Below are 25,928 nucleotides of genomic sequence, written 5' to 3'. Positions count from 1 at the left end.
GGAAATAAGTAGCTTATAAACCCCTCAATCCATGACCTCAAACATCTCCTTATCTTTTTCTCTGTAAAACTGATTCTAGACACTGTCACAAAGACCAGTTGGTTTTGTCCTTTTGGATCAGTGGCACCTTCCTGTGTCATCTGTGGGAGTTCTCTGAAAAACTTACTGGATGGAGAAGCAGGAGCAATATAAGGAGAGAGAAAGGCTTTTCATCCATGTGTTTTACAGGTATTTTCATCTCAGAAGACACAGATTAATAATAGATTTTGTCATTTATCTGGCTATGAAGAATTACTGGGGCACAAGCTGCTCCTCACCGTGTGTGGAGAGGCTGCTCCTGTCCATGGTGAAGTGGGAGCTGTGTTCCAAGGCCTCACAAAAAGTGCTGATGACATGGTGGGCATCCACTTCTTCTGCAAGCAGCAAATTGAAACTTACCACTGTGCTCCCATTAGTAACACCAGTTACCAGCACTTGAATCAGACCAGCATCCATCTGCTGCAGCACCTCAAGGGGCAGAGATTTCTGCACCTGCAATAAAAACAAAATGTATGTGGGGATGGGCAGATGGAACAATTAAATTCCGGGCTGTGTACACTGCTCAGAAATGAGTGTTGTGCTTCCTGCTCTGGAGGAAAGCAGCAGAAAATTGACCTTTTGCTTTGTAACATTTTCAAGCCAGAGCAGCTGAAGGATGTGGTGCACATTTAACCATGAATATTAAACGAGCCAAGCGATCAGTACATCTCATCTGGCATTTGGCACAAGCCCTGGCCTCTGGTAACAGACAAGGAGGGAGGAGACTGCAAGGGAGCTCCATGTTCTGCCTCTCAAAATGCCTCTGGGGAGAGGGGCAAGCTAAGAAATTCCAATCCAATCCAAGGAATCCAATCCAATCCAAGGAATCCAATCCAAGGAATCCAATCCAATCCAAGGAATTCCAATCCAAGGAATCCAATCCAATCCAAGGAATTCCAATCCAATCCAAGGAATCCAATCCAATCCAAGGAATTCCAATCTAATCCAAGGAATTCCAATCTACTACAAGGAATCCAATCCAATACAAGGAATTCCAATCCAATCCAATCCAATCTAAGGAATTCCAATCCAATCCAATCCAAGGAATTCCAATCCAATCCAATCCAATCCAATCCAATCCAATCCAATCCAATCCAATCCAATCCAAGGAATCCAATCCAATACAAGGAATTCCAATCCAATCCAAGGAATTCCAATCCAATCCAAGGAATTGCTGGTGGAAGTGAAGGTGCTCCTGACACTGCTCAGAGGGCTCTCTCAGCCCAGGAACATTACAACCTGGAGCAGGTGACCTTCAAGCTTTGCTTTCCAGCTGATTTCCCACCAGAGCCAAGCAGAACCCACCTCCTTCTAAATGCCCATACCGGGGTAATTAAGGGCCCAGGTGGGGGCTACACTGTGGCCACCCCCAAATGCTTCTTCCTCTCCCTGATTTCTGCAGGGAATATCTGGAGCAGCAGGGCTGGATTTGAGCCATGAGTTTAAGGCGCAGTTTATTTCAGTGTGTGATTCTCAGGGATGCCAGCAGTGATTCCCACCAGGAAGAGCCCAGGGAAGAGGCAAACACTGGGAGCCACCATGAGAAGCCTTGTTTGCCTTGCACCCACGCTCAGAGCTGGTGCTTTTAGTGCTGGATTCTCACAGCTTTTGCACAGCCTTGTGCCCTGCCTGCTGTGCATTACCCAGCCCTGACTTCTCCCTGGCTGTTTCCCAGCCCTGCAGACAGTCCCAGAATTTGCAGGTGTCCTGCAACCCTTTCCTGGGTCCCCAGAGCTGGATGCCAAGGCCACATGGCACTGACCAAACCCCTGTGTGCCCCAGGGAACAGCTGCCTTGTGCCTGCAAGTCCCACCCAGCAAACCTGGGAGTGCCCCATGGAGCAGAGCTGGGAACATGGAGACAGCTGGCTCCCCTCTGAACACCTGGACAGAACAGAAACTGTCCTTGTCAGACCCCAAATCTCCCCTTTCACCAAGACAGGGCCTCTTGGGCTCCTTCTGCTCTCTCCTTCTGCTGTTTCACCAGCAGGTACTGAAAAGTTGGAGGTCAGACCTGAGTTTTCAGCTTTCAGAATTTTTGTCTGAATTTCTCAACATTAAACACAGACACCCGTGACATCCTCTTAGCCCAGCCTGATTTCCTCCTCTTTCCCTATCTGAAAATTTTATTTTAACAGTTCTTCTTTTTCACAGCATCACAGAATCATTGAGGTTGGAAAAGTCCTCTAAGATCATCAACCTGTGACCAATCCCCACCTTGTCCCCAGCCCAGAGCACTCAGTGCCACCTCCAGGCCTTCCTTGGACACCTCCAGGGATGGGGACTCCAAACCTCCCTGGGCAGCCCCTGCCAAGGCCTGAGCTCCCTTTCCATGCAGGAATTCCTCCTGATGTCCAACCTGAACCTCCCCTGCAGCATCCTGAAGCCAGTTCCTCTTGTCCTGTCACTTGTTCCCTGTGACCAGAGCCTGACCTTCACCTGGCTATAGGTTTTGGGTTTTTTTGTTTTGTTTCTGTCTTTATTCTTATTTTCCCTCCCAAAGCAGGACCCAGAGCTTGAATAGTGTCACAGCACATTCACAGTATTTGCATTTAGCCACTAGGTGACACTACAAACCCCTTTATCCAAGAGACTCCGGGATTTCCCAACAGGTACCACACCCTGGGTTTTCAAAACAATGCTTGATGAAACAGGGCTGGGGAAAAAAAAAAAAACGGGATGGAGGTGTGGGAACAGAACTTTTTGGAATGAAATATTCAACATACAACACCCTTGAGTATGGGGAGTTCTTACAAGAAAAATTATCTTCAGGTCTGTCATTCTATCTTCAATTTCTACAGCACACAAAGGAAATCTAAGCAGGGAATGCATTGACAGTGTGGAAACTGTGAATAAATAAGTAAAAGGTACAGTAATTCGAACAGAATATTGTTTCAAGACTGTTTTTTCACTCAGAGAGCAAAAAAGAAATAACCCTCCCCACTGTGTGAGGTTTGGGTGCACCTTCAGGGAGAAGGTACCAGAGCACCCAGCCACCATCACCAGCAGCTTCCAGGATGTGGAATTGGAGAAACTCAAATTAACAAAAGGGTGAAATTCCACTGGAATAGTGAAAATTCCTTAATCCCTGTTCCTACACTCATTCCACAGTCATATAGCTGCAACTAACAATCATTTGAGGTGCATTCAGCTACACAAACACAGGCCAGGCGCCTTCCACATGAGGGGGTCACTCATAAGGCATTAACATTTATTAGTTTCACACCTTTTGTCACTCAGCTAAGTTTAAGACACCCAAATTCAAAACAAGCTTTCCACTTGGGAATTTATTGCGCCTCAGTGAATGTATTTTCAACTCAAACTTCTTGCTTTCCCAACATTTTGTTGAGGACAAGCCATGATATCTTTCTTGGGGTGTTGTAAAACACAAGCTGAACAAACCCCAGGATTTAAATACTTTTTTTTTTGCCTTTAGCTATGTTGTTTTTAAGTGGCATTACAAGAAAGGTGGTGGACAATGACAGTGCAGGTTGTCACATCAAGATTTTACCTCCTTCTCATTATTTAAAGGATGATATTTCCATTTGCTGTGCTGCCAGTTTAACCACATGGCACTTAAGTACTGGGGCTTAAGAACATTATACACATTAGGATTTATAAATCCTTTGAATTGTAGATTATGACTCCAAAGAGGTTAAAAAAAAATGTCTGGCAAACTGTATTTAACTGGAACTTGAGAGTGCTTTTAAAGCTCATAAAACTTTCCTCATTTACTTTAAAAGATCCATTTTCCATCCTCATAACCTGAAAAGAAAATATACAGATCTTTCCGGTCTCCTAAATTTTCTTTGGCATCTAGAAATACAATATTTATGATATTATTTACAGCAGCTATGCAATTATAGCCCATTTACAGTGGCTCAGAGGTGGAAGGAATCAACACTAACACATCTCTCCAGCTGATCAACAAAACCAGAGAACTGGGAAAAGCAGGGAGTTCCTTATAATCCCAAATGATCATTTCCTGCCTGAAAATTTGAGACCCAGGTAAAACTGACACAAAACTTCATTTTGTTCCTTTGTATGTAACCATTTAACAATTTTTTGTTCTTTTACATGTAAGCATTTTACAATTATTTTTGTATTTTTCCTAAATATATTATTTTTATATTTTCCTAAATATATTATATAAAAATATATAATATATTTATTTTCCTAAATAGATATAATATATATTATATTATATTATATTATATTATATTATATTATATTATATTATATTATATTATATTATATTATATTATATTATATTATATTATATTATATTATATTATATTATATTATATTATATTATATTATATTATATTATATTATATTATATTATATTATATTATATTATATTATATTATATTCCTGGACTAAGATATCTGCCTGAATGAAGGAAATTCCTTAATTTCAGTCCATTTCAATACTGTGCTGTTCTGAAATAGCCTCGGGCAGAGCGTGGTGCTGAATGAGAGAGAGGTCAGTGGAGAATTGCTCCCTTTTCACTTTGCTAATCACATCACTCTCGTTTTGTCACAGTTTTTCTGATGTGACAGCTTGGGGCCAAAACAGCTCCAGGAAAGCTGTGCTCTGCTAACACACCCAGAAAGGTGCAAACCAGTGGGAAGCTGATGTGATGTGCAAGAAGGATAAATGGATCCCCCTCTTCCCTCCCTGCAGCTGTCTGTGACCCCAGGCTGGCCTGTGCCCCTGTGCCAGCTGTGTTCCACTGTGACTCTGTCCCCAGGGAGTCTTGGGAGCCTCTGCAGGATTTGAAAATCCATCAAATAAATCCATCAAATTGCCGGTGATGGATTTATCACCACACTTATCAAAGGCTCTGAAAACACAGACAGTGAAGGGGAGGTAAAGGAGGCAATCAAGCAGCCCAGAATAACCAGTGGATTGGATTTCCAGGCATGGGTGTGTTGGAGGGAGCCCCAGAAGGAAGAAACTTCTGGTAAATTCACTGCAATATTAGATAATAGCAACACCCCAGAATGCTGAGAGGGTTAAAGGCACAGCAGATATCATGCTGTGCTTTGATATCCTGCACTCTAATTACAAGTGAGGGCAGAGGTGACTTTTCAAGAAACCACTCCCTCTCCAGATATGAGGCTACAAAACCCAGGATGATTCCAAGAACTGCTGCAAAGCCTTGAGGTACTGCTGCAAAGGAAAATAACAATTATACAGCTAATTAGGATAGAGATGTTCAGGGCAAGGGTATCAGAGCACTATGCTGGTTCCATTACCTTTCCACCACACCCCTGGAGGAGATCAATAATTCAGTATACCTAGGTATGAGAAGGAGAGGACATGGAGGTACCAGAGAATCCCAAAATCCTGATCTTCCTCTAAAACACAGCTGCACACTTATCCTGCAGCCTTAGGCAGTCAGGGGAAGCCAAACCTTACAGGTGTGCCAAGGGGCACACATACAGGCTTTGGGGGGAAAAGACCATACACAGGGTTTTACTGAGACAGGTACCAGGTCACATCCTTCTTCACCACTTACTTCAGCAACAAAGAGCTGTGCAAAGGTTTGATTTTCCTCACTGCTGTTATTGTTAAAGCCTGGCGAGTATTCCGTGTTTGTTATCCGAACTGTGCCACTAAGTTTCTGGAAGGCTACAAGGAAAGAAAAATATAATAAATATATTAATTATATTAATATATTATATAATATATATATATAATAATATATATAATATAATATATTATATAAATATATTAATTATAAATATATAAATTATATAAATATAATATGTGCTTTGTGGGCTGCAGCCCATGGACAGGTGTGTCACAGGGTCCAGCATCCCTGGCCACAAGCATCAATTCACAGCAGCAGAAGGCCAGCCCTCTGAAATGTAGCCCAAACCCCAAAAGTCTAAAAATAAATCATCCAGCATCTTAGTCTGCCCTGCCTGAGCCCCAGATGGCTCTCAAGAACCCCTGATGGCTCTCAAGAAAGGCACTGACCTCCTGCAGGTCTCATATCTGCCAGCTCTGCCTTGGATCCTCAGCGATATCTGGAATTTTGCTCTATTCAGGCACTGGAATTGCTCTCCCAGGCTCAGCTGGGTGTCCCACCAGTCCCTCCAGAGGGAAACCATTGCAGCACCAAATCTTCCCTGCAGCCTCAGAGGAAGGCTGGGCTGCTGCCTGAGCTTGCACATCTACACTCTGGACAGCTGTGGTGGGATGAGATGAATCCCAACAGGGTGTACGCTTCCCTCCTAGTTCACATCTGCTGGATGACATCAATGCAACTCAAACATTTTGAGTTTATTTCCTGATTTCTCTGTGTTTCCCAGTGTCTCTGGGCTTGGCATTGTTACTACAGACACTGAAGTGATCAGAGAGCAGAGAAAGGGCTTCTCAAGGCATGGTTTGTGCCCTGGCATCCATTTAGTGATGACTGCAATCATCCAGTGTTGTGACCATTGCCAGCAAATTGCCTTCATGCTGCCCCCAGCTCCTAACAAATCATCCCTCCTGACAACAACAAAACCTAATGTTTCAATAGTTTATATAAATACAGGATTGTCTTCACCAAAAACCTCAAGAATTTTATCATCTAGCCAAGGATTCAGTTTAAAATTCTGATTCAAGTTACCAGTCTTTGCTTTCTGGTGTAGCAACCTGCTCTCCTCCCTACACACAGCCAACTGCACCTCCACAGGGGATCAGGCCCCAGGCTCCAGCTCTGAGCCTGTCTGACTCCTATATTCAGTTTTAATCTGCCATTTTAGCTGCTTTCTATGAAACAGAAGGAATTAAAAAGCTCTGCATAAACTCTTTACACCCAAGTTCTACCCACACTGGGAAAATAATCACTTGAACTAGGACAGGTACTGGAGGAAAAGAAATAGTAACCAGGTAAAGCTTTACAGGAGAGGGGAGAAATGCCTGCCTGAACCTCCTGAGCCCACTGGAGGAGGGTTCCTTCATCCCAGCATAATTCTGATCCCAAAGGAATCCTCACCACTGGCAGATCAAAGGATTTGAGTTTGCTTTTTGCCATGGCTTGTCCTGTCATGTGAGCACAGGTATTTAGGGGATAAAACACTTCATTTGTTTCAGGTGAGAGGGGAAAATGTTCTGAACAATTCTCAGATAATAATAAAAAAGACCCCTGGTATTTAAAACACCAGACTATGAAGAGTTGGCTGAGGTTGAGCCTCCAGGTCAGAGATGATGCCACAAGGAGGAGCTGCATATGAAACTTCACCAACCATGGGCTTTTACCCTCTGGATTTCCTGCCCTAGGCTGGTGAGATGCCACTCTGGTGGCTTTTGCTCTTATTCCTTAGGCATAATCCCTCCACAAGCTTCTTTCCCAGCAAAAGCACTTGGCTGAATATTTGGTTCACCAGGAATATAAGCCAAGTTTTTATAAACGGAACTCTTTTTGAGTAGAATCCTTCTTTTTTTTTTTTTTTTTTTTTTTTTTTTTCCAGCTGGGAACAGCCTATAAGTGGCTTTTTGTCAGTTACAATTACAGTTACAATTAGCTAATTTTATACTTTAAAAAATCTTTGTTTTCATTAAAAAACAAAACATCTTTTTTAGGTGGAGAGAAGACAGCAGCTGAGCAGGGCATTGGCACAGCTGCCCAAGGCAGGGCAGGATGGCAGGAGGGGACACCTGATGAGCAGGGATGGGGGGACAAGAGAGGCTGGAGAAGCAGCATTGGGTGAAAAATGTCTGAAAAGGGCATTTTCCAGGGAGAAAGGAATGAGGGAGCACCAGAAGTGGGGCTGGATCAGTGGAGACCACCAGGAACATGAGATCACAGGGGAGGGGGAGATAAAAGAGCAGAGGAATGTGACTTGTGATCAGAGAGATGTGGAGGGCATGAGAGACAGAATAAAGATAAGCAGAAGCAAAACTGAAATAGCCAAACTAAATAGTGACACACTACAGAAAAAAAAAATACATTTAGTGATGGGCAGAGACAGCAGCATTGCTATCCCAAACAAAACTGTAATTTTAACACCAAATCTGACTCTCTGAAATATGATTCAGCTCCAGTCAACAGAAAAATCCCCTAATTAAGTGCAATACATCTGCCCAAACCCAAACAGACGAAACCTTCAGCAGCCTTGTTGCTCTCAATTGCATCTCTTGAAGCAAAGTCTCTCGGGTTTCCAGGCAGCTCCTGCCTCACAGGGGATTTGTGGAGGACTCTGACTAATCATCCTCTGCTGAGAGCAATGGGAAGGCAGGTCCTTTTCCTCCCTGGCTGCCTAAATTAACTCCTCACACAGTTGCTGCTGCTGTGTCCTGGTGCCAGAGGCTGCAGGAAAAACCAGGATGTGTGGCAAAAGGACAAGTAGTAAATGTTGCCATGAGCCACATTTCAGTGCACTCTTTTATCATGCTTCCTCCTCTTGGGGTGAAGAAATGTAACATCAATAAAAGCAACTGCTAAATTGCCAGGAAGAGGAATTGCTTTCACAAGCTGATTTAGCAAAGAGAAAGTGCCAATTCCTGCAGAAAATATTATTGACATAGAAAAAATTGCAGGCACCAAGACAATAACTTTGACATTGAAGAGATAGTTTTAGATGCCTTTTTCTGAACTCTGAGTGAGACTGCTTCTCCCCCAGGTGAATTCCCATGTGCAGACCCCATGGGATGTGTACTCACTGCAGGCTGGGCTGGGGGCTGGAGAGGTGCCTGGCCAAGCTGGTGTCCCCAAGGCTCCAGAGTGTCCCTCAGACCAAGAGCTGTTCTCCCTTCCCACCTCTCCATCTGCTCTGGGGGTGGCAATGCCAATGTTCCTGGCCAGCAGAGCTGTGTGGGGGCACTTGGAGAGCTGCCCTGGGGCACTGTGTGAGTGCTGGTGGCAGCTGAGGCTCTTTGAGTTGGAAACAGCCCAAGTGAGCCGAGCTGCTCGTGCCTGGCTGTGCCCATGGGTGTGTTTGGGAGAGCAGCCCTGGCCATGGAGCTTTGCTGCAATGGGCTCCTGGCCTCTGTCCCCATGGGCAGTGCCCTGCTGGGGGTGACCTCCATGGCCACGGGGCTGCTGTCCCTGCTCAAAGCCATCTGTGGGAACAGACCTTTTTGCCAAGGGGTTGGAGGAGCACTGGTGGGACTGTGGGACACTCTTTTGTCACCCAAGGCCAGCACACAGGGAGGAGTGTGGCGGCACCTGACATAGGGCCTGCAGCAGCCGCTGTCCCCATGGGCAGTGCCCTGCTGGGGGTGACCCCCACTGCCATGGGGCTGCTGTCTCTGCTGAAAGCCATCTGTGGGAACAGACCTTTTTGCCAAGGGGCTGGAGGAGCACTGGTGGGACTGTGGGACACTCGTTTGTCACCCAAGGCCAGCATAGCAGGGAGGAGTGTGGTGGCGCCAGACGTGGGGCCTGCAGCAGCTGCTGTCCCCATGGGCAGTGCCCTGCTGGCAGAGACCCCCATTGCCACAGGGCTGCTGTCTCTGCTGAAAGCCATCTGTGGGGACAGACCTTTCTGCCAAGGGGTTGGAGGAGCACTGGTGGGATTGTGGGACGCTCTTGTGTCACCCAAGGCTAGCGCAGCAGGGAGGAGTGTGGTGGCACCAGACGTGGGGCCTGCAGCAGCCGCTGTCCCCATGGTGGCAGGGCCTGCAGGGCTTCTGCCTTCCTCAGGAGCCAAGTCCATGCTGGTTTTTATTTCAGGAGCCACGGTTTCGGTGAGAGGATCCACAATCTCACCTGCAACACAGAAAACACACCCTGAAGCTGGAGGAGCAGGCACCAGGGCCTGACCTGAAAATGGCACCAAGGGCACTCAACCACCCATGGCAGCATTACAAAACCAGGTCTGGGATGGTCATGAACGCAGTGTAGAACACGTGATATTTGTGGGGTTGAATCTGGTTTGGGCTGACACAAAGAATAGGTTTGATTCCTGAGTCTCCTGTTCTAGTTGGCAAGGCTGTGGATCAACTTGGTGGGAGGAAATTAGCCACAGACATAGCAAAAGAGGGAAAATTACTCCTTGCACTTATCAGGCTTATCAAGAAGGATCTCAGAGAGATTTCACCTGAATTTGTTTATTTATTTATTTATTTAAAGAATAATTTTATACACACACACATGCACACACACATATATATAGTTAGAGACAGGTCATATATATCCCTTCAGCCACAGACTGCAAAGGTACAATTATATAAACAGATACTCTAAAAGCAGATGTAAAACCCACAATTTATTCCCATGTTTCATGGCAAAAAACCCCCCTACATGCCAGCCTTTTTCTCACCCTCACAGTTTCTTCCAGGTCGGGATGGATTGGTATCCATGGTTGTCTTGCACCTGCACATGTAGGAGCCCATCAAATTGATGCACTCTGCAAACACTGAGCAGTCATTGTCAGCTTGGGAAGCACATTCATCCCAGTCTGTGGGACCAAAACAAGAGCAAAATTCAGAGAGCATCCCTGCTGGCTGCATTAGGCAGCATAGAAATAGTCATTAAGTAGTCCTTTTTAAATTTACTTATATGGTTTTCCTTTTTCATCATTTACCTGTCAGCCAAGCTTTGAGTGATGCAGAACACTAACTGTTTTGTTATTCTCTTGTTCTTGTACTCTGAAAAGTATTTTCTCTGAGTAAAGACTTTTAAAATCATTGTTTTTAGAGGTAAACACATTTAAAGTGAAAAAAAAATGCTGTAGGTTTGTACTACAATTATGTCAAAATCACTCACTATACCAACTTCTGTGTACAGCACCTCCAGATATATGAGGCAATGAATAGATCTGTTACCACTAGTTACCAGTAGATATAACATTAAATAGAGACTTAATCCAAATAATCTCCTGCTTCACATAAAAAGTAAATGCCAGTAACTCCCAGGGGAAGCACTGTTCTGTTCTTAACAGAGGAAGTGCTAAGGGCAAAATATCTTCTTATACAATTTTTCTTCTCAAAAGTAATGCTGTAAAACTGTGACCCTCTTTCTGGTAGTGTCAGAAAAGACATCCTGATTCATCAATGCATGAAGATGCTCTAAGGGTGCTCCTAATGTCTGATTTCAGCTGCTCTGTATCAGTTAGAGGGGCCTTTTCATGCAGTTATAGACTCATTTTATTGCTGAGTGTCTTCTCTTTTGAGGGATTTATATCTGGAGTCTTGTGTTGCCATTCACACCCTGTTCCAGCAAATCTGCAAGGGCTGAGTTAGGCCTTTGGACAGGAATAATTCCAGTGAATCCCAGGTGAGCCCTCCCTGTGTGACAGCCTTGTGCACTCACCTTCTGCCTCAGGGCCCTGAAAGAGGGAGAGCAGCAAATGAGGCTAAAAACTGTCTTGGGACAAATAATTCTGATCACAGGCTAGAAAATTGTTCTGAATAACAAATTAACAGAAGTGCTTGTTCTGTAAACTTGCAGATTAATGATGGTGATTATTTCTCTGAAACAAAGGAATATCCCACTCCATGTGTATGCACATACACACACTCATCTTTCTGCTTGCTTTTCCTTCCTTCTAGCTAATATTTCAATTCTTTTCACTTTTTTTGTCATTGGGTAATTGCTGTATCCATGATAGTCTCCATTAGACAATGTCATGTGTTTATGGCCAGCAGTTGCCTATTATTCCAGCCTAAACCACTTAGAGGGAATGCAGGAGGGTGCAGGATTGACTGAACACCGGAGATGAAATCTCATTAATTCCTAACTGTGCTATGAAATAATTGTGACCCTTGGTGGCTTCCAACACCATCTGAGAGATGCTAATTGCCAAATCACTTACATTCACTGCCTCCATTGTTTCTGAGGGTTTCCTTTTTCTGCACTTAGCACAGCTTTTTAAGCAAATTCCTTCGCCTCTGATGGCCACATTCAATCATGTATCGGGTCAAAACGCTGGCATTGACTGGTGCATCACTTGTGCACATCCACACACACACTGCACTAAACCATCTAAACCATCACATCTCAGCCAAAATCTGCTCTGAGTTCTCCTTCTGCACTCTTGGCACCTGTCTGGTCCTTCACATTTGGCACTTCCCTACACACACCTCAACCAACAGTCCTAGTCCAGAAATTATTAAAAAGCCTCCTTTGTGTTCATTCTGATTACCTATTATACACCTGTAAGGGGTACATGCAAAGGGTAAAAATCTGTGACATTCCTTGCCAAATGATGTTGCAGATGCTAAAGATTGATCTGATTTGATGGGAGAGATTCATGGGGGATAAACAAACCCAAAGAAATCCCTCTGGATTCAGGGAATCCTGGAGCTGAAAACAGTTTTTGGCTAAGGGACAATTTGTGGGAGGTGATGCCTTCTCCAGGAATTGGCTCCTGGGTGGGACATTGTGCTAGAAGGATCTTGGGCCTGACTCAGCACACATCCCTTTCTCTTCTCTCACCATGCCCCACAAAACAGATTTTATTGACTCTATTCATCATGGCAATAAACTTAATAATTTATGGATCTTCAAAGATCTGGTCCACTCCCTTCAGTTGTGCTGAGCCTTCTGACTGCTCATCCCTGCTTTTCACAGCTGAATGGACTGTCAATAAACCAAGCACAAAGCCAGGTGTGGCCAGGCTGCAGGGAAGATCCAGGGGACAGGATTTGGGTGGGCTTATTGCCAAAGGTCATGTCCTGGGGCTCTCCAGGGTCAGGAAGGAAAACATCCCATTATACAAATCCTTCCTTCCTGTGTTTCACTCCTTATTTTCCACTTAGGAAACTCATGTTGGAGAAACTCTTCTTTGGGTAGAGCTATGAAATAAACCCCTTTTCTCAGCCCCTGAGGAGGAGTGGAGGTGTTGGCTGTGCCCCTGGATGGGTGTGGTGCTGCTGGAAGCCACCTGCTTTTCTGCAGCTGAAGTGACAGTCCAGAGCCATCACCTTCTTCTTCCTCAGCCTTTGGTCCCAGGATCAATAACATTTACAAAGTATTTTGGCACACATCAGCCTCTTGCAATTCAGCTGCCACTGTGATATTTGCAGGTTTCAAGTGCAATTTGTCTCCTGGTTTTTTCCTGTCCTGTTCTCCTTAACCTGCATATGCTCTGCAACTCCAAAGGGAGTTTTTCCTGCTCAGAAAGGCTCAACACACCAAGAGAGAAGAATAACCCATTCTGTTGGCTTTGGCAACTTTCTGAACTCTGCTGTCTCTGCCAGCTGGGAAACCTGAGGACAGAACTCAGTTCTTTGAAGATAAAAGTGCTGATTACTGAAGATCAAACAAAGGCCTAGCTTAACATAAATTCCATGCATGTTTCTTCAGTCCTATTCACAGTAAGGACATTTGGGAATTCCTCTGGCTGGGTTTCTAGAGGGAAGATGTCAGATTTCTTAAACCTTGGCCCCCAATCTTGGAGCACAAAACTGTCTAGAGGGTGTGTGGATCTACAGGCTGCAGATATTCCACAGTAATCCTTGTCTGCCTTTCAGCTTGAGAAAGATGTGGCAAAATTCCTGCTGGGGACAAAGAGGAGATGGAGGAAAATGAAGAGGGAAACCAAGGGCTCCACTTGGGTTAACCACAGTGAGGAGAAGCAGTGCCTGCAGGTACCTGGGGATAGCCAGTGCTCCTTTGTCTGTCCCTCCTGGGCTTTTGAATAAAACCCCTGGTAAAATTCTCACATCACGGTTTTCTCTTCAACAAATCACATCCTTTGTTTTTCTATTTTGTGAAAATTATTGGTGATACTGCACATGATCAAAACACAAATCTGCTTTCTTCTTGCAAAAAAAACCCCAAAAATTACCTTCTACTGCAGTGTTTTGCTGATCCACCTCTAGCACAGAGCCATTGTGCAGGTAGGAGAGCACTGGGGCAAATGTGGAAGCATCCACTGGAAACTCGGGATCCTGCACGGTGATTCTGAGCCTCACAATGATGCTTCCTGCTGCCAGGGATTCAATCTGCACTTTCAGCTTCCCAGATTTGTACAAGGCAGAAATGTTGGGTGGGAATGAATTTTCAAGCTGAGCAAAGGGAGAGAAGCATTGACAATTAGGGAGCCAACAGGTACCTCTTTAAATATTTATAGAAGCACACCATAGAAGATGCTGGAAAAAGAAAAGTTCCAAAGTGTTTCAGAAATCTTATTTTTCAGAGATTATTTTGGCACAGAGTAGTGCAACCCTGCTGAGAAGGACTTGAGTGTGGATGAGAGGCTGGACACGCCCTGGCTGTGTGCACTGGGAAACCCTCTGTGTGCTGGGCTTCACCAAAATCAGCGTGGGCAGCAGGAGAGGGGGGAATTCTGCCCCCCTGCCCCTTTCAGGTGAGACCCCACCTGCAGAGCTGCATCCAGCCCTGGGGCCCAGCACAGGGAGGACAAGGAGCTGCTGGAGCCAGTCCAGAGGAGGCAGCAGGATCAGAGCAGCTCTGCTGTCAGGAAATGCTGAAAGAACTGGGATTGTTCAGCCTGCAAAGCAGAAGGCTCTGGGGAGACTTAATTGTGACCTTCCAGTACTTTAAGGAAACTTACTGGAAAGATGAGGCAAGACTATTTACAAGGGCCTGGAGTGACAGGACAAGGGGGAATGACTTCAATCTGACAGAGAGTAGGGTTAGATTACATATTAGGAAAAAACTTCTTTACTCTGAGGGTGATGAAGCCCAGGCACAGGTTGCCCAGAGAAGCTGTGGATGCCCCATCACTGAAAGTGTCCAAGGTCAGGTTAGACAGGGTTCTGAGGGCAGTGTGGACTGGTGGAAGATGTCCCTGTCTATGGCAGGGGTTTGGGACTGGATGATCTTCAAGGCCTCTTCCAACCCAAACCATTTTGTGATTATATAACTCTGTGATACCTTTGAAAACTGTATCCATCTGACCACTGGTCTTACAAACCAAGCTCCAAATTTTGGCTCCAAGGAGCAGAATTCCCCCTGGCCCTGCTTGCCAGCAACTGTCCTGGTAATGTATGCAGCAGAGCTTTGATGTTACCTCTGTATGTCACACATACATTTTGTTTCATTTACAAGTGTGGCCATGGCTTTAGTTCCCAGGGAGCATTTGAAACTCACCAGTTCAAGTTCAGCCTGCAGCCCAGTCCAATAACAAAAAAACCTCAGGATGACAGACAAGGAAAAATGGGGGTGGATAACTTCAAAAAATGTGTTTGAGACAGCCAGCTTCAAGGCAGCATCACAATCACATCATGGTTAATTACCAAACGAGCTGAACAAATGGAATTACTTGTGACAGTGTTCACAGGGGTCTCAGGATGAGAGATGAGAATCTGACTCCATGTTTCAGAAGGCTGATTTATTATTTTATTATATATATTACATTAAAACTATACTAAAAGAATAGAAGAAAGGATTTCATCAGAAGGCTGGCTAAGAATAGAAAAAAAAAAGGAATGATAACAAAGGCTTGTGTCTCAGACTCTCTGTCCGAGCCAGCTGACTGTGACTGGCCATTAATTAGAAACATCCAACATGGGCCAATCACAGATGCACCTGTTGCATTCCACAGCAGCAGATAATCATTGTTTACATTGTGTTCCTGAGGCCTCCCAGCTTCTCAGGAGAAAAAATCCTAAGGGAAGGATTTTTCATAAAATATCATGGCTACAATTACTCTGAACACTGAAGCTGGCACACTGCTGTCAGTACTTGAGCTGTGCAGGAGCTGGCAGTTTCACCTTACATATTTAGAAGCCAGCTCCTTGCTTGAGCCTTTTGTTGCTGCATACACCTCAAAGCGTGTCTTTGAGCACAAATCCAGAGCCATAAATCAGCACAGCTTTGCTCCCATTCAGTCAGAGCTTGCTCAAAAAGATCCCTACAAACTGTGCAGCTGGTCTAAGCTCACATCAGGGTAGAGAGGCAGGAAAATGAGGAGAGAAGAAATGAGAGGGCTCACAAACACCCAAGGAGGCAGAAACAACACAGATGAGCAATGCTCCTTTTTCTTCCCAACCTGATGAAGCCAATCAGGTCTGCATTAATCTCAGGGAAGACTCACTCACCAAAATCTTCCTACACAACAAAAGTGAACAATTTGCAACTGTGGGAAATAAAGCCATGTGAGGAGGTTCAACTTGCAATTTCTGTTGGGCAAATGTTTCTCCTCTGCTGCTCTTGAATGTATAGCACCATTATTGTTTTGGGTTTTTCTCTTGCATTTAAATTCACACATGATTACAATTCACCCTTTGTTTTGGAGAAGCCTTGTTTTGGGTGGAGATCCCAATTCCTCTGTATGGGCCCTATTCTGTGCAGCAAAACTGTAGGAAATGTGCTCCATCTGAAACCTCCCCCTTTTTTGGGAAGCTCAGAGCTGCCACCAGACTTCATGACTCAGGTTTTGTTTCTGGCTGATTACACCTGACTCTGGACAGTGCCCACACGTGTGCAGGCAAGGAGAGGAAAGCCTGATCCAGATACTTTCCCTGAAAGAAGAAAGTCAGCAGGCAGAGAACTATTTATTTGAGAGGAGGAAGACATTTATTGAGCAGACTGTGCTGAAATGAATGCCAGGAATGCCATTTCAATAATCCATTTAAAAGCCTCAAGTTAATTTACTGTGAGTTTATTGCCAAATTAAAGATCCAAGGAAAGGAGCCCCTGTTGCATGTCTGCATTTATAATTCCTCCACTCTTCTGCAGAGGATAATTCTCACTGGCTTCATTGCTAATAAGGCCAAGGGCTTGATCTGTCTAGTCAGTTGAATTTTGTTGCAATTATAAAGAAAGGTCACAGGAAATTGTATGCTGATTTTTGAAGGACTATTTCATCCAGGCATAAAATCCTCTATTAGATTAAATAAATTGTACATTAAAAAAAATATGTATATTACCCAGAGATATAGTCATTTTACCTCTGTAAGCAAAATCCTTGAAAATTCCTCATATGCTGAGCTGCTGGAATTATGGAAATCATCAGTGAAGTTGTAGTTGAGAATCCTCACAGTTACATCAAATACCTTGGCCTCTGTAAAACACAACATTAAAACACACTGACAAAATAGGAAAGGATTTATTTAAAAATTATGTACCTGGACCAAAATCTCAGCTGATGGAAGAAAGGAGGACAGGATTGAGAGATTTTGGCATTAAATAAAAAAATGAAGGCAAATAGGCTCCTACAAGCTTCTGATACATTGAGAAGATGCATTTATATCAGGTCTAAAGAGATACTTTGGTGCCTAATTGCAACTGCATGAGAGCTGGGTGTACACATACTTTATGTGTGGGTTTACACATACCTGGCTTGGCCCTACACAACTCCTGCCCTTAAGTCACACCCAGGGTTGGATTTCCTGTGGGCTCATCTCTGGCCCACCAGTTTTTATTTATTTATTTTCCTGATCTTGGCAGTGGGGATAGTAAATATATTCTCAAACTGAAAATACAACAGAAAGCTGAGCATGTCCCCTGTGTGTGTGGTGAGCCCTGACAGATACTGTACAGAGCACAGGAGCCAAAACCAAGAGCCAAGGAATCTCTAACTGCTCTGTCCTGTATAAACACTCCCAGGCTGTTACTCCTTGGACTGATCTTTGGAAAAATTTTCTTTTTCTCAAAGGCTCCAACTTCATACTCTGAAGTTCAGCCCACTGTTTTCATAACCACTAGACCTCCTACTTTCCCTCCACAAAGAGAGTAATTTCCTTCTGACCCAAACTGGAGTCATCCCTCATCTCATCAAAGGGAAGGCTCTCAGGGATAAACATGAACAGCAGCATTCCCACTGTGGTCAGTAATAAAGAGTTCACTCTTTGAAAAAGAGCAGAGAGATTTATTTCTTTATTTGCATGGAGGAAATAATTTAAGACTAGAGAAAAAGCAAAATTTTGTTTGATCAACACACTAGGGCCTCAGGAAGCTCCCACCACCAGTTAATTGAACAGAACTGGGCAGGTAGTCTGCAGCTTTCTTACTCAGAGCTTGTAATTCTCTTTAATCCTTTATTCAGTAGAATCTGCCCTTCCTCTGGGCACTCGTGTTAGCTCAGCTGAGCCCTTGACAAACCAGTTACATGGATTTCCCTCTGGCCACAGCCATCAACCAGGGAAATATGAGGCCTGCTGGGAGATGGGTGGCAGCAGAAAGCAAGGCCAGGCACCAAAGAAATAAATTTTTAAAAAGAATTATAGCTAGCTTAGCCTGATATCTGTAATAGTCTAATCAGCTCCAGCACTGCTTTATCAACATAGGCCAAAGTTCTACTGCCTGATATTCTGGATTGGATAAATGCTGGAGTAGATGAGATAAAAAGTGCTGAAGAAGTTGTTCAGTGAGGACCAAAAGATCATTGCTGAACTCAAGTGAGTGGGGATGGAAGGAGGAGAATGGATAAGACAGAGATATACTATTATATATCAAGAAATATATAACATATAATAATATAATATAATATAATATAATATAATATAATATAATATAATATAATATAATATAATATAATATGATATAATATAATATAATATAATATAATATAATATAAATTATATTATAACATACATATTATATATATGTATTTTAAAGTGTTTCTTTACCTGTTTTAACATTTTGATGGGAGATAATGGTTTTCCCACAAGTTTCATAGCGGATCTCTACTGAATACATCACACCTGCTTCCAGGTGAGACACATCCACCTGCATTTCCTCTGTCCTCAGGTTCTGCACAGTTTCATTGCCCTTGGCCACCCGGACATGGAAAGTGTGGTTCAGAGTGGAACTGACAAGCCAGGACATTTCAAAGCTGTTGCTGGTAACGCTGAGGATCCGATGGTTTGTAACTGCAGAGGGATCTGTTGCAAGAGTTGGGAGAGAAAAAGCAACATTTCACTTTTTAAACCTTGTGCTGTTCTAAATCCACTACTGACAAGCACTTTGACAGCCAATAGGGTCAGGACAGAATCTGCCCCTCTCACACCAGTAGATCCCCTCATTCCATGAACAATCCCACTAGACTGACTGATGTAGTGTTTAACCTTTTTATTTCCTTTTACTATAAGAATTTCTGTTGCTGTGATTTCTGTTGCATCATAGAGTCACAGAACAGTCTGGCCTGGAAAGAACCTTCAAGATCATCCAGTGTCACCCCCTGCCATGGGCAGGGACACCTTCCACTAGACCAGAATGCTCAGAGCCCCATCCATCCTGGCCCTGAACACCTCCAGGGATGAGGCAGCCCCAATCCCTCTGGACAACCTCATCTCCTCCAAATCTCCAGTCACAGAAATAATCAGCCAGTCAACAATAGGAATAAGCTTGGAAGAGTGACTCTGGGTACTCTACATGTGCTGACACCTGCTTTGCCTCTTGCCACTTTAATCATCAAAATGCCCCTGTTCAGGTAAAGGTTGCCTGGATTTATCCTGGAAACCCCCCCAGACCCAGCTAAGAGAGGCTGGGGGAGAGTGGTGTGCAGCACTTCACCTGTCATTGCACTCTAGTGCAATCACTGTCATGTCAGTGGGAAAAGACAGAGCCCTTCAGAGATGATTCCTGTCCTGGGAGGAGGAGGAGGAGGTGTTAAAGCTGGGTGGTAGGATGAGTTGCCCTGCAGCAGAGTCAGTCAGTCTGGCTTGAGAAAGAGAACCCAGACAAGGCACCTCTGCTGGAGAGAGCAGGAGAGATGAGCATCACACCCCACACTAACCCAGAGACCATGGCACGCTGCTGCCACAGCTTCAGCTCTTTCGTGCTAATGGTTAGAAAAGGAGAAAAGCTTGTTTTCATACATTCATAAATTGTTTTCATCAATAGAACACATTTTTTTCCAGCACTCTGAGCCAGGTGGCTGCCAAACACCCCCAAAGCCACTCCCCCCTGTGCTAGAGGGGCCTCAGTTTAATTCCTCTGGCTTCAGCTTCAATCAGAAGTTGTGGATGAAGATCAAGAATACCCAGCTTGTCTCACTGAACTCTCAAACAACTTAAATCTATTACCTCCCACAGATGAACAGGGTGTTGTTAAAAGGACTGTAATAACTCTTGCCTGAAAGGGCTGGATCACCCACATAAACACAAATCTACTGAGGTTTGTTCCCATCACAAATCAAGAAAACATTTATTAAAATCCAAGGTTACTTACAGCACTCAGCATCTGTAGATTGGTTGGTTATGGACAAGAGACTTGATTTCCTTACAGAAGGAGAGCTACTGCCAGTGTTAACAGCATTTACTGAACTTGGAGCAGATGCTACCATGCCTAGGGGAAAATCAGATTATCAGAGTTAGAGTATTTCTAAGAAAACAAATCCAAAAATAATACCATTCAGGTTTTCCACATGAAAAGCAGCAATAGAAGTAATATAAATAAAAAATAAAAGTGCTATCATATCACAAAAGCATAAAGTAATACATTATCTTAAATTTTGAGATTAAGGGATTGTAAAATTGTTTTCTAATTAAAGCATTGAATCTGCAAGCAATTATTCATCTCATTATCTTAAAGCCTATTAGCAGGCCCATTGATGTCTGTGGGCTGTAAGTGTATTTTGCTAAACTGGTACCACAAGGAATTATTTCAGCCAGTGCCAAACTCCAGCTGCTTGCAGCAGAGAGCTCAGCAGCAGTGCAGGAGCTCAGGGTGGGATCACACAACCACTGCAGTCAAAATAGGAACAAAGAAAATGGTAGAAATAATGCCATTAATTGTTTCTCAAGAGGCTGGATGTAGCTATGATATTTTACGAAAAATCCTTTTGCTAGGATTTTTCTCCTGACAAGCTGAGAGGCCTCAGAAACAAAATGTAAACAATGATTATCTGCTGCTATGGAATGCAACAGGTGCATCTTTCATTGGTCTGATGGGGTTGTTTTTAATTAATGGCCAATCACAGTCAGCTGTCTCAGACTCTCTGAGAGTCAAGAGCTTTTGTTGTCATTCCACTTCTTTCCTTGCTAGCCTTCTGATGAAATCCTTCGTTCTATTCTTTTTGTATAGTTTTAATATATCATTTTAATATAATATATATCATAAAATAATAAATCAGCCTTCTGAACCAAGGAGTCAAGATTCTCATCTCTTCCCTCGTCCTGGGACCCCTGTGAACACCACCACAGCTGGGGAGGTGCACTGACAACAAGTGTGCTCTGAGAAGCAGGAGGGTGTGAAGTTTTAGGTTTTGGCTGATGAGTGAGGACAGCTGAGGGTGAAATAGAAGAAACACAAAGGACTGTGAAATGAATACTCTGCATTTCCATCAGAAATAGGTAACAGGTTTATGTGGCATTTTCTACCAACAGGAGGAGAAGGGGCACGCATGCACCAGAAATTCCTGCAGGTGACTCCTGCAAAGAGCACAAAATCCTGCAGGAACATCCTCAGCATTCCCAGGGTGATTCCTACACTTCTTACCTTCCTTCCTTGGGCTCAGCCAGTGAGGGGTGACAGTGGCATGTCCATGCTGGGGGTGGCAGCTGTAATAGCCCTCCAGGTTCACACAGCTGCTTTTCTCAGGGCAAGCATTGAATTCAGCATAGGAGCATTCATTGACATCTAGGAAGAACAACACACCTTGCACGGATACTGGGAGCAGCATCAAGATTCGTCTGCACTGTGTGTAGACCAGGCTGTGGCTATGATAAATTCAGTGTAAATCTGCAGTAATGCTAATGTTAAATTAATTTAACATTGATGCTATTGTTAAAGCCATTCTGGATGTTACCACCCTATCACTTTTTACCCCAATTCTTTGGAATTATAGGACAATTAGGGGCAGCTCCTGCTTACACCTGTAGGATGCCCTCCAAACCTGAGATGTCAGCACAGAAGGAAGGAGGACTACCCAGGGATTTCACTGAAAGCTGGACTGAGCAAACACAGAATAAGCAGAATGCATTTTAGGAGTGAAATATTCAGACAACTGCAGAGCAATAAGTAGCCTGACATAATTTAAAATTAATATATTGAAATGTTTATGTAACATTTAAAAAGTATGTAGCAATATGCTATAGTAATTAACAGACTACAAATATGACTTGTTTCATACAAGCTACTGGAAGTAATATATTTGCTTCCCAAGAAAACAGGTTTTTTAAGAGCCTGTTTAATACAACTAATGATTGTGCTACAAATAGGCACATATTTGCTTTTTCATCTGGAAAACTATGTTACTGGGAGAAAATAAATCTGAGGGTTCACAAGCATTCCCTTCCAAACTATTCACTCCAAAATAATAATTAATTCTCCATCCTATAGCAGAAAGGTCAGGGCTGTGTTTGTAAAGTTTGCAAGATCCTCTGTACCATCTTGTGTATATCTCTGTGCTATTTAAAAGCAAATTAATGGTTATAGAAATGAGATCCCAAGTGAAGAGGGACAAACCCCCTGGAATGTGACAGGATTAGAGTCAGTGACCTTGCACTTGTGTGTCAATCACTTCATACACGCGCTTCACCATGGCCTTCAGGGAGGAGGAGACCTCTGCCAGAGGAGCTGGATGCTGCAGGCCCAGGAGAAGCTGGGAGGCCACTGTCCCAGCGTAGATGTCCCCATGGTTACTCTGGATGTGGTGCACAGAGGCATTCAGGGGCTGCAATGCACCAGTGATCTGGAAAACAGGGCAGCAAACACTGGAGCACCTCGGTCATCTCCTAGCACATGAATTATGCACTGGTTATTATCATAATCTGAGTGTAGGAAGAAATTCAGAAACCATGGCAAAGTGGTTTAGGCCTGTGTTTATGAAAGGTGAGTTCTTATTTTCACATTTCACAGCAGATTTATGTTACAGAAATGCCAAGTCCAGGGGGGTGTGGAGCTGATCTCAAAATGCTTTTCAGAAGGAGTGTCCTGGGTTGTAAAATGTGTGTTCTGTCACCATCAGTCAGAGCTGGGGCAGTTCTCTGCTGCTCCTGGGGCAGTGTTTCCTTTCTCTCTCCCACAGCCAACCCTCCCTCCAGGAGATCTCTGCTGTCCATGGCCACTGAGTGTCCCTGCAGGGCTGATCCAATCCCAGCATCCCATGGGGAGATGCTCCGCCCAGGGGAGGAGCCAAGCATTCCTGCCTGGATCCAATCTGAGGTGCTGGCACAGCACAGCAGCCTTTGCCCCCTGCATTGCCAGAGGAGCAGCTTTCTGCTGCCCTGCATGGCCAGAGGGAGCCCAGGCCCATCTGCAGCAGCCCTGGAGCTGCAGAGGAAAACTCCCCCCTTGTGCAGGATCCCTGCTGCAGCAGAGCCACAGCTGGCACTGCAGGAGGGCTGAGCCCCCCTGGGATGGGGCTGGGACACCGCCCTGGCACACAGGGGGACAGGGACTGCTCTGACTCTAGCAGTGTTGTTTTCTATTACTACATTTTAATTTCATTTTTATTTTTTCCCTTATAAATAACTGTTATTCCTACTCCCATATCTTTGCCTGAGAACCTCTTAATTTCAAAATCATAATAATTTGGAGGGAGGGGGTTTACATTTTTCCATTTCAGGGGAGGCTTCTGCCTTCCTTAGCAGACACCTGTCTGTTCAAACCAAGACAAGAAGTAACCCAGGAAGAGGTGGGAAAAGTCCTGCTTTGCAAAGTCTCAATGGATTACAATAAATTACACAGGCCACTGCAATTCACCTGCAATAAAGCTGCCCAACACTTCTTACTTTGAACAGCTGAATGGACTGCTGGCAGAGGGAATAGAAAGAAAAAGAAGAAAAGCAATAGACTCAGGATGAGGGGTGGGATTAGGAGGCACAGAGAGACCAAGCCATCCCAGCTGAGAGTCAGGAATGGGAGAAGGGATTTGCTGGTGAGCTGAGCATTAAGAGTCAGTGGAACAGACAGCAGGACACTGAAGAGCAGCTCATTGAACAGCTTCACCTCACCTCCCCATTCATTGAGTGTTTGATTTTAACATTGCTTGTTTTAGACCAAGATGTAAAAGCCTTGGTGGATCCTTGCCCCTCCTCTGTACTACACAGCAACAGGACCGGGGTTTCTTGCTTTTTTAGGATATGAGAAGGGGAAATCAGGAGGAAGAAGGACACCCATGCTGTTGTTGTCATTTCTATTCTGCTGCCCATCAGTGCCAGCAGACTATGGCAGATAGGTTTGTCTTGGAAAGGCTTAACTTAAAATTCCATATCAGAAAACATCATGCTTTGAAGGACTTGAAGTCTGGTCCCAGTCTGTCATAGGCCCAAAACTGAACTGAGATAAAGCTGGAGCAAACACTGCTTAAACAGAAAAATCTCCTTTCTTTTGGTATGTCTTTAAATTGACTTTGGAAGAGACCTAAAAAATTTGCTAAAGAAGCTGATAAATCAATGTTGCTTGAATTGCTAAAGGATGCAGCTGGTATTCAGTAATCAGAAACACAGAAATAATTGGAAATACAGAAATAAACAGAAATACAGAAATAATCAGAAATAGACCCAAAAAAATCAATCAGGCAGAACAAAGGGGGAGCAAAGAGTGGCCCCTGAGTAACAGAATCGTGGGCACAAGGAGGGAAGAGTTTGAGTTTGTTTTTGTACATACCATGGAGTGCAAGAGGCGGGAATGATTCAGAAGGTGGGAATCCACCCGGATCAATTCACTGAAATCCATTTTCACAAGCACTGTCACGTTGTACCAGAACATCCTCCCTGCAGTGTAGGAAATAAAACAGCCAAGTCATCTGAGGTCTGCTGCTACAGAAGGCCACAGAGCTTCAGGGAGGCTCTGAGGAAACCAAGCAAGATTTCACTTGGCAAATGTTGGGGGGTCACAAACAGCCCGGCTAGGGCCTCGTTTGCCATATGGCACAGGCAGAGAGATGGAGCCAGCCCAGGAGAAGGAGCCAGGGAAGGTTTGCTGGACCCACAGCACCCACACACCACTCAGGGGTGCAAGCACTGAAGCTGAATCTCCTGGAATCCACCCAAGGCACATTGCCGTATTTGTTTTAGGAAGAGCTATGGTAACAGTTTTCCTGCCCACTCCCACCCTCAGGAGGGAAAATGAAGGATATTTCTGTTAGAAGCAGCGTTGAATTTATCAGTAACATACCCTCTGGCATGGGATCCACACAGCCTGCTCCTTTGGATGAGCTGCAGCATTTTTTCAGCCCTGGACATTCAGTGTCGAACGTGCAAGGATAATCAAATGTTTCCATATCCTTCACTGGACAAATACCAGGTCTTGAGGCAAATACACTGGATCTATTGAGTGCTAAGTAACAAAAACATTTCTGAGAACAGAAATACAGAAAGTTGTTTCCATAAAATTGTGATATTTAATTTATACCAAACACCTCCTCCTCATTTCAGAAGCGTGTCTGTTCTGAGTGTTTAATGGGAAGAAAACAGCAGCCTAAAATATCATTATTTCATTTCAAGGATGTAAATATTCTCAGATCTTTCTCTTGTCCATGACATTTCTGTTACAGAAATTTTGAGTTTCTAACTTTCCATTAATAATTGTGGATGGATGGGCTCATAGGTAAGTTTCTAAATGTGGAGATACTGAAGCACTGAGAAAGAGAAAATGTGCCTGATATCAAATGTGACTAATCCAAATAATATATAATGATGAAGGAAGACAGGTACTGTGTAAGATAGAAGTTGAGAATTTTCATTTAACATTTTGTGGCCCAAATTTAACCTGAGTTTCAGTAATTCTGTTCCAGCTGGCCACTCCAGGAGGTTGGTAGCCCACACCAGAGAGAGCAGCTGAGGCAGGAGGTGGCTGATTCCCAAGCCAAGGATAGACAGTGGTTCTGGGTCAGTGCCAGCACAAAATCTCTTCTAGGGGGTAAAAGAGAAAATATTTCCAAGCCCTACAAACTCACTTCTTTACCCACACTCTCAAACACAGCTCCAGGTAACGCTCAGCTCTGGTCTTTCTAAGCAACCTGAAAGAAATCTCTTTTCCATTCCTTTTGCACCTCCAGGTTTTTGATCCTTTACTGAGCAATTGAAGTCAGCCAGGAGAAAATGAAC

The 25,928-nt window shown here is 44.0% G+C and overlaps 1 protein-coding gene across 1 annotated transcript in view; it reads right to left on the bottom strand.

The window, feature by feature from the left end:
- The window catches only part of UMODL1 (uromodulin like 1), a 79,995-nt gene that overhangs the window by 17,175 nt on the left and 36,892 nt on the right, over window positions 1–25,928 (bottom strand). Inside the window, exons 3-13 of the mRNA XM_063179519.1 lie at window positions 24,487–24,605; window positions 22,375–22,567; window positions 21,373–21,513; window positions 20,104–20,220; window positions 18,561–18,815; window positions 16,881–16,993; window positions 13,811–14,030; window positions 10,340–10,477; window positions 9,244–9,786; window positions 5,602–5,714; window positions 318–531 (exon numbers count right to left, since the gene is read on the bottom strand). Of these exons, the coding sequence (XP_063035589.1) occupies window positions 318–531; window positions 5,602–5,714; window positions 9,244–9,786; window positions 10,340–10,477; window positions 13,811–14,030; window positions 16,881–16,993; window positions 18,561–18,815; window positions 20,104–20,220; window positions 21,373–21,513; window positions 22,375–22,567; window positions 24,487–24,605 (2,166 nt within the window). The remainder of the gene's footprint in view (window positions 1–317; window positions 532–5,601; window positions 5,715–9,243; window positions 9,787–10,339; window positions 10,478–13,810; window positions 14,031–16,880; window positions 16,994–18,560; window positions 18,816–20,103; window positions 20,221–21,372; window positions 21,514–22,374; window positions 22,568–24,486; window positions 24,606–25,928) is intronic.

The sequence above is a fragment of the Melospiza melodia genome, chromosome 2 (genome assembly GCF_035770615.1).
Source record: "Melospiza melodia melodia isolate bMelMel2 chromosome 2, bMelMel2.pri, whole genome shotgun sequence".
In the NCBI taxonomy this organism is placed as follows: Eukaryota; Metazoa; Chordata; class Aves; order Passeriformes; family Passerellidae; genus Melospiza; species Melospiza melodia.
This window is presented reverse-complemented; position numbering and strand designations above follow the sequence as displayed.